The sequence below is a fragment of the Mandrillus leucophaeus genome, unplaced genomic scaffold (genome assembly GCF_000951045.1).
Source record: "Mandrillus leucophaeus isolate KB7577 unplaced genomic scaffold, Mleu.le_1.0 Scaffold270, whole genome shotgun sequence".
NCBI lineage: Eukaryota > Metazoa > Chordata > Mammalia > Primates > Cercopithecidae > Mandrillus > Mandrillus leucophaeus.
Genome location: NW_012102810.1, coordinates 677,540 through 686,320, shown reverse-complemented (window position 1 = coordinate 686,320; position 8,781 = coordinate 677,540). Strand labels below are relative to the sequence as shown.

The window sequence follows — 8,781 nt, the reverse complement described above, 5'->3', positions numbered from 1 at the left end:
TAGTTTTAGAAAGATTTATTTCCAAACCATGGCCTTCACACTGCACGGCAGCATTTCTTTTTAGTATTTGTAACCTTTTGCCCACTTCAATTGAGCCAGCCCTAGCGTGGCATGTATTCCATGCTGAACAATATAGAGTTTGTTTTTCTTTTCTGATGATTTTAAACTCTTACGGAACAGGAAAGCGGTAAGAAGAAATCATGAGTCTGTCAGTGCCCTTACTCATGCGCGTCTCCAGTAGCCTCCTGTTGTGGTCACAGGAGACTCCTGTTCACAGCAATGTGTGTGATACAGACCCAGCATCCACCGTCGTGCTTTTAAACTGATTCCTAGGACATAGCTTCCCACTGAACAGCAGACCAGTGTTGCACTGTTTCTAAAGCTAAGCTCTTCCTTGTTTATTTTGGTACTACCTAAGTGACTTGGTTTTGACTGTCCCTAGGAGAGGGAACTGCTTTGCTGAATTTTTAAAAAGTCCAACTGCTCTTTCATCTTTTATGCTTAGAAACCTCTTCTCTCCAGATGCACTTCTGAGGCGTGGATGAGCCGAGTGTACGGCTAGAAATTGGAAGTCTACAGCTTCTGTAAACTTCCCGGGCTACTCCCGGGGCATCGCAGTAGCTTCCGGCACCCGTGGCTCAATGTCTTTAGCAAAGCCTTGATGTCATGGAAGGAGAAAAGGTGCATGCCGTTAGTTACCTGATTTTGTAAACAGTGGCTGACCTGGGCCCTTAAGCCACCTTCACAGCTTTTAGAACCACAAGTGGTTCTTTTTGACTCAAACAAAGGGAGATGAAATTGAGAAGGTCAAGCGCCTACGTACTGGCGCCGGACGGTCCCACTGTTTGCATGCAGCACTTCAGTTCCGAATCTCTGGGCCATTTGGTTTTTAAACAGGAAGATTGTTGGTTCCTTAGTATTAAGATAGTCCCTATTTTGAGTGGAATTTTTCATTTGTAAGGGGTATGTTCCTTTCCTCTCCAATTCTTGCTTTCCTCGAACAGCATACTGCCTGCTGTAAGACCATCCCCTACGGTTGTACTTTAATAAAAAGTAATTTTTTTTACCAAAAAAATTGTATTTTGTTTCTACTTCCTTGAAACCTGCTTTTCAATTTAATTTTCAAGTGAGAACCTGCACAGCGGAAATAAAGGCACCATGTGTAGATTTACGAATGTGCAGATTCATGTGTGGATGATACGAAGGCCATTCAAATACGTGTAAATTGATATTTTCATTCAAGTATATTAATGTGGATCTTTTAGAATGCGTTATAAGCTTAAAACATTGTCTTTAAAACAGAAATCACAGCTATCTCTTCCAGCCCGTCTTCTCTAGGAACGCTGTTGACATGCCAGGGCTCTGTCTACACTGGAAGCAGCTACATGCTGTGACCATATCGAGCTTTAGCCAGTCACACTTTTGGAACTGTCGGTTCAGTCCATCCCCTAGAGCAAGAAAGGAGAAAAAGCCAGAATCAGCTAGGCTCATTCACAAACCAGGCTCCAGAGCTCTGTGCCACAGCGGAGCAAAGCTGGGGTTTATGCAAAAACATGTTCTCCAGGGCCCTAAAATCCTATCCGTGCATCCTACTTTCTGCTACATGGGGGCAACTGCAAAAACAGGCTGTTCAGGCGGTGAGGTGGCTATTCACATCTCCAAGGCACTGACGGTGTCAGGAGGCCCCTGCTGGGTTAGAGGAATCACGATTCTGCCTCAGCCATCAGTCTCTGGTAAGCTGTCCATACAGACAGCCGCACACGTCTTGCCCACTCATTCCCCCTTTACGTGGGTGTTGGTAAAAGCTGTCCAGGAATGGCCTCAGGCTTACCTCCTTCCAACAATTCAGCTGGCTTTAATGCCTGATTTAAGATTTATATTCATTCTCCTGGTTTTTGTTTGTTTGTTTGTTTGTTTGTTTTTGAGACGGAGTCTCGCTCTGTCACCCAGGCTGGAGCACAGTGGCCAGATCTCAGCTCACTACAAGCTCCGCCTCCTGGGTTTACGCCATTCTCCTGCCTCAGCCTCCCAAGTAGCTGGGACTGCAGGCACCCACCACCTCGCCCGGCTAATTTTTTGTATTTTTTAGTAGAGACGGAGTTTCACCATGTTAGCCAGGATGGTCTCAATCTCCTGACCTGTGATCTGCCCGTCTCAGCCTCCCAAAGTGCTGGGATTACAGGCTTGAGCCACCGCGCCCGGCCTCATTCTCCTGTTTTTAAAATGCCTGTATAACTGAAGACCACAGCATATAAGGAATGTTTTCTTTTGAGTTCTCAGTAGAGGATTAGATGCTATTTTACTTAAAAACCAAAGCCTGAAGTAATGCTTCTGACATATCATAAAATCCCAAACATTCGCTAATATTTTTAAATTTACAAATAAGACACACCCACTTAATATCCATTTGGGTCTATGAAACAGAAGCGCCAGATTTTGCTACATGGGGGCAACCGCAAAAACCCGCCCTTCTTGGGCAGCGTTGTGAACACTCTGTTTGTTTTTAGAAACAGGGTCTTGTTTTGTTCAGGCTGGACTGCAGTGGCACAATGAGCTCACTGCAGCCTTGAACTCCTGGCCTCAAGCAAAGAGATCCTTCTGCCTCAGCCTCCTGACGAGCTGCCTCAGCCTCCATGATAGCATGAACTAGCATGCCACCATGCTCAGCTAATTTTTTTTTTTTTTTTTTGAGACAGTGTCACTCTGTCACCCAGGCTGGAGTGCACTGGTGTGATCTTGGCTCACTGCAGCCTCTGCCGCCAGGATTTAAACGATTCTCCTGCCTCAAGCAGCTGGGATTACAGGCACCTGCCACCGCACCCAGCTAATTTTTTTTGTATTTTTAGTAGAGATGGGGTTTCACCATCTTGGCCAGGCTGGTCTTGAACTCCTGACTTCATGATCCACTGGCCTTGGCCTCCCAAAGTGTTGGGATTACAGGCATGAGCCACCACACCTGGCCCTCAGCTAATTATTTTTATAAATTTTTTAGAGACAGGGAGGGTCTTGCCATGTTGCTCAGTTTTGTCTCAAACTCCTGGCCTCAAGGAATCCTCCTCTGCTTCCCAAATTGCTGGGATTACAGGCTTGAGCCACCATGCCCGGCCTTTACACGGTGACTTCTAATACTTGGTTATGGGACAGATGTGCTCTGGAAAAGATTTTAGACAGCTCCCCCCTTTCTCGACTACTCGTTTTGGTTCACATTTCACCTTTTTTTTGAGATGGAGCCTCGCTCTGTCATCCAGGCTAAAGTGCAGTGGTGCGATCTCGGTTCACTGCAACCTCTGCCTCAGGGGTTCAAGCAGTTCTGCCTCAGCCTCCTGAGTAGCTGGGACCACAGGTGTGCACCACCATACCCGGCTAATTTTTGTATTTTAGTAGAGATGGGCTTTCATCATGTTGGCCAGGCTGGTCTGGAACTCCTGACCTCAGGTGATCTGCCCATCTCGGCCTCCCAGACTGCTGGGATCACAGGCGTGAGCCACCACGGCCGGCCACATTACACTTATTTTTATGACAAGGCAAGCAGTCTGAAAAGCTCATTGTGGGCCCTCCAGCCCTTTCCTTCCACTCTGCACCTGCTTATGCTGTGAGGACCCCACCAGGAGTGCAACATGAGCCTTTGCCGCCCCTCTGAGTGGAGCACGTCTCCAATAGGAAGCTGGTAAAGCTCGAGAGGACTCTGGCTGCCCTTCACCACCTTCCACACATAGCTTTCTTGCTCACAACAGCAAAACCTAACCCGAGCAGGACAGCCTGTAACCCTTGTGCTGGCATCAGAGGCAGCGGCCCCGCTGGGCTTCTCAACCTTCCAGAGAAAAGGGCATGGGCAGCAGGCAGGGAAGGGGCTGACCTCATCATGGGTTCTTACGTTTCTGGCTAAGCTCCTCACGTAGGCGCGTAGGTTCTGGTTAATAAAATTCACCGTTGTTTGAAAGACATCACGGAGCAAGGACGGCGTGTGACTGGCCACCTTCTTGGCCAGCAGCAGGGCCAGCACCAGCATGGTCTTCTCCTTCTCCATGTCTGTAGGGTAGGCCTGCAGCAGCTGCTCCAGGGCAGTGGCCAGGTCCCTGTTCCGGTCCTGCACAGAGGGGCACACACAACCTGGTTCACTAATACTCTTCCCTCTCAAAGGAAACACAGTCCCCGGTATGAAGCAGCACTTCAAAGGGAAGTACTGATTGAGTATCCAGGGCTGCTGGGCTGAAAGAATGAGAAGCAGTTGAGTTCTGAAAGGCAATGGAAAGGGAAGATTGCAATCACTCCCTGCAGGGGGCTCGTTAAGCAAACGCATGTGTGGCGAGCCCCTGCGCTCACTGTTAGACGGTGATGGGATACGAGAAGCCTTCGTCGTCCCTGCGCCCAAGGCACTTCAAGTCCAGAACTAGTGACCACCTGCGACACCTTAGGCCCAGGCCCATTGTATTGGTGCAGACCTAGCTGAATGGAGGCGAGGAAGGGGACTGCATGGGGGGTACTGGACACAGACCATGAGGCTGGCGAGGACCGTCAGGCCCGTTGGCACACATGCAGAGTTACACGGGAGTGTGCCAGCCACTCCGGCGTTCTAGGCAGCTGCTGGGGACGTCACAGGCTGGCCCTGCTGAACAGAAGCATGACTGGATTTCTAGGAGGTGAGGACGCCTGCGTTTTCAGCTGGTAGAGTCGAAAAAGTGGCACTTTCTCTCCTCTCAGCTCCCATCGCTACAGGCCTGTATTCGGCAGTTGGAGGATGTAGTTCTCCTTCCCGCTAAGTGTTTTGTGGACACGGTGCCCCGGACCAACCTTGTATCCCCCACAGTGCCAAGCAAACGGTAGAGCTCAGAAAGCTGTGTGGGTTCCAACCAAGGAGCCCCGCAGACCAGCAGGCGGCACCCCAGGGCTTACGGCTCTCACTGGCACCACTAGTGAACTCCCTACAACCCAAGAAAGCGCCCGTTACTTCTGTCAGCCAAACATGCTTCCTGCATCTTTTAGAGGCTTTTACCCCTAAACTCTTTACTCTGATTGAAGGTTCAGGTTTCCTAGATGTGAACCAGCTGAATTCTTCTGAAAAGCAATGAACCATGCCCTGTGTCCAGTTCCTTCGTCAGAGTTCTGGAACGGACAGTCACGAGTTGAGTGGCCTCACGCCACAGTGGGCTGCCTGGTGAGAGGCAGGGGACAGCCCCCACAGGCTCACTTACCTGCCCACACAGTCCTCAGGCCCTCACTCACCTCCTCCGACCGGCTGGTGTTCCTGAGCTGCAGGGCCAGGCCGTTCACCAGGCCTGGAGGGATGCTACGGTCCATGCTGTCCCCGACCTGGGCGAGGTGCCTGGCAATGTTCCGGATGACGTCTTCTTGACTTTCAGAATCTGAGTGTTCAGGCAGGGGCGGCAGAGACAGAGCAGACTCAGCAAATGGCCCTGATACCGTCTCCCACACCACCCTGCCCCAGGAAAGGACAGGTCTGCGATGGGAAAAGGCCAGCCCCTCACCCCACAGTGTAGCGCCAGCCCCCACTGGACACGGGCTCCACTCCACCGGGGCCACGGCAGGCAGGCTGGGTACCAGTGCTGAGCTGAGTTCTGGGCAGTGCCGGAGCTTAGGGCCTCGGCTGAGGCCTAGGTTCCCACACACAGGCACCATGTCCCCACGGGCAGGGTCAGTGAAGCCGGGGTGTCACGACCACGCCTGAGGTACGAGCCTGGCAGCAGCCTCATGGCTCACACCACACAACCCAGCAGGGTTGGCCTTGGCCTGGGCAGCCGTTGGGGAAGGGGCCCTGTGGGCAGACAGCATCCCGGACCCACCTTCGCCCTCTCCAGCCTGAGAGCCCCTATTCCTCGCCGAAAGCCCCCATTCCTCGCCGAGAGCCCCCATTCCTTGCCTAGAGCCCCCATTCCTCGCCAAGAGCCCCCATTCCTCGCCAAGAGCCCCCATTCCTCACAGTCCCGTCTCAGGAAAACCCCAGTTGTCACTGGCACCAGCAAGGCCCTGGAAAATCTCTCCTGCCTTTCTAACCGGAGATCTCCTCCTTGCCCCTCAGTCCTGCTCCCCTGGACCACAGCCTCCATGCTGCCCCTGCCCGAGTACCACTGTTGCTGTTCCATGTCGGCCAAGCTCAACGACCACGCTCCCTGCCGCCTCCGTTTTCTTCCTCAACACTTGCTGTGTTATTGTCTGACGCCCCTGCTAGAGGCTAAGCTCCCTAAGGGCTATGATTTTTTAATCTGTTTTGTCCACTGACAACTACCCAGCACTTAAAATAATGCAAGGCACTCAGTAGGTGCTCAGTGAACAATTGTAGGGACCAGGTGTGGTAGTGCACGCCTGTAACCCCAGCGCTTTGGGAGGCGGAGGACAGAAGATTGCTTAAGGCCAGGAGTTAGAGGCTGCAGTGAGCCATGACTGCACCAGCAACAGAGCAAGGCCCTGCCTCTACAAAAAGCTACTTATTTTTTTGAGACAGAGTCTGACTCTGTCACCCAGGCTGGAGTACAGTGGCATGATCTCGGCTCACTGCAACCTCCGCCTCCGGGTTCAAGCAAGTCTCATGCTTTAGCCTCCTGAGTAGCTGGGATTACAGGCGCCCGCCACCACACCCAGCTAATTTTTGTATTTTAAGTAGAGATGGGGTTTCACCATGTTGGTCAGGCTGGTCTCAAACTCCTGACCTCGTGATCCACCCACCTTGGCCTCCCAAAGTGCTGAGATTACAGGCGTGAGCCACCGTGCCCTGCCTCTACAAAAAACTTTCAAAGGGAGCCAGGTGTACTGCACGTACCTCTAATCCCAGCTACATAGGAGGCTGAGGTGGGAGGACTCCTTGAGGCCAGGAGTTCAAGGCTGCAGTGAGCTGTGATCACACCACTGCCCTCCAGCCTGGGCAATGGAGCACGACCCTGTTTCTTTTCTTTTTTTTTTTTTTTTGACGGAGTCTCACTCTGCCGCCCAGGCTGGAGTGCAGTGGCCTGATCTCGGCTCACTGCAAGCTCCGCCTCCCAGGTTCAGGCCATTCTCCTGCCTCAGCCTCCCGAGTAGCTGGGACTACAGGCGCCCGCCACCTCGCCCGGCTAGTTTTTTGTATTTTTCAGTAGAGACGGGGTTTCACCGTGTTAGCCAGGATGGTCTCTATCTCCTGACCTCATGATCCACCCGTCTCGGCCTGCCAAAGTGCTGGGATTACAGGTTTGAGCCACCGCGCCCGGCCTGACCCTGTTTCTTAAAAAAAGTTTTAATTGTATAAATGAATGAACGGGCCTGTACCTAGCTCCTAGTAAGTGTTCAATAGATGCCAGCTATTGTTATTTCTCCCATTAAATCTTCTACTTTTTTTTGTGCTTGCAACTTCCCTCTGGCTTTTCTGGTTTTGGCTACTGCTCCCGCCCTCAGTCAGCTGTCAAATCTCACCTTATGTTGCAAACACAAGTGTTTTGCCTACCCTCTGCCACTGTTAGCTCTCATCTGATGACGACAGTCCCACTCCCCGCCGTCCAGTCTACTCTGCCACCTTCACAGCACAGACCTCAGAGCAGGGCAGGGTTGGGGGAAGTGAGGTGCCAAAGAGTGGGCACGTTCTTAGAAGCTGTGCTCTGGGGGTTTCACGGCCTCCCTGGAGTCTGACGTGGAACATACAGTATGGCTGCCACATCGCTTCTCTTCAAAACCTTTCAAGGGCTCACCTCTGTTTAAGTGACAAGTCATGACCCAGCTCAAAATACATGATTTCACTTCCACGCTTCCTAGGCAAACTCAACTATTCACTGTAGCTTTTTTTCTTTTTCTTTTGTTTTTGAGACGGAGTCTCACTCTGTCACCCAAGCTGGAATGCAGTGGTATGATCTCAGCTCACTGCAACCTCCGCCTCCCGGGTTCAAACAATTTTCTACCTCAGCCTCCCAAGTAGCTGGGATTACAGGCATCCGCCACCATGCCTGGCTAAGTTTTGTATTTTTTTTTAGTAGAGACGGGGTTTCACCATCTTGGCCAGGATGTTCTTGAACTCCTGACCTTGATCCACCTGCCTTGGCCTCCCAAAGTGCTGGGATTACAGGCGTGAGCCACTGCACCCAGCCTCACTGTAGCGTTTATAGCCGCTGGGCTTTTTCTTAAAAGAGGGCCATTCCCTCTTTCCAGTTTCCAAGGAACCAAATGTACCCAGCCTCCAAGGCCCAGCTCAACGGGAGCTGCAGCCCCACAGTTTTCCTGATTCCCTGCAGAGCAGAGCACCCAGCTCCTCCAGCACCTCATCGCTCCCCCAGCACCGAATCTGTGCCTCGCTTGTCCCCAAAGCCTATCCACCTTGCTTCAGTTACGGACACGTCCTCTCTCCCTCTGGCCACCAGCCCAGTAGCAACAGGAATCTTTCCTGATCCGTCTGTGTCCAGCCAAGTGAGCGGACTCACCAAAGAAACCCCGGCAGCCAGAGTCTCTACCTTGCCCCTCTTCCCAGGCTCGCCAGGGACTAGATTCACACACCACTTTCCCACCAGAGCACCGGTCAGGCTAAGTGAACTGCCATGATCACTTTTGCCGGTGCCACTTGAGTCAAGCCCGGTTTCTCAGTCTAGAGGCAAAGGCCGGCGTGGAGAAAAGAGCGAGAGAAAAACACCAGGGCAGACTGGGGCTGCAGCTGCCCCCACAGCAGTGCTGATAGCAGAGCTGTGCCCGTCCACTCCTGCCCTTCCTGGACCTTCCCAAGGGGATCCGGGGTTTCTCCTCAGTTCAGAGCCAGCCAGAAGACGTGCTGGCTGGATTAGAAGGCAGAGACGTTCTCAGACACCTCCCCCC

General features: G+C 52.2%; 1 protein-coding gene across 4 annotated transcripts in view; it reads right to left on the bottom strand.

Moving 5' to 3' along the window:
- The window catches only part of BID (BH3 interacting domain death agonist), a 52,216-nt gene continuing 43,435 nt past the window's right edge, over positions 1–8,781 (bottom strand). For all 4 annotated transcript variants that reach the window (XM_011984618.1, XM_011984619.1, XM_011984620.1 and 1 more), the window contains 3 exons: positions 5,224–5,363; positions 3,875–4,087; positions 1–1,448 (listed from right to left, as the gene is read on the bottom strand). In XM_011984618.1, the coding sequence (XP_011840008.1) occupies positions 1,437–1,448; positions 3,875–4,087; positions 5,224–5,363 (365 nt within the window). In that variant the 3' untranslated portion in view covers positions 1–1,436. The remainder of the gene's footprint in view (positions 1,449–3,874; positions 4,088–5,223; positions 5,364–8,781) is intronic.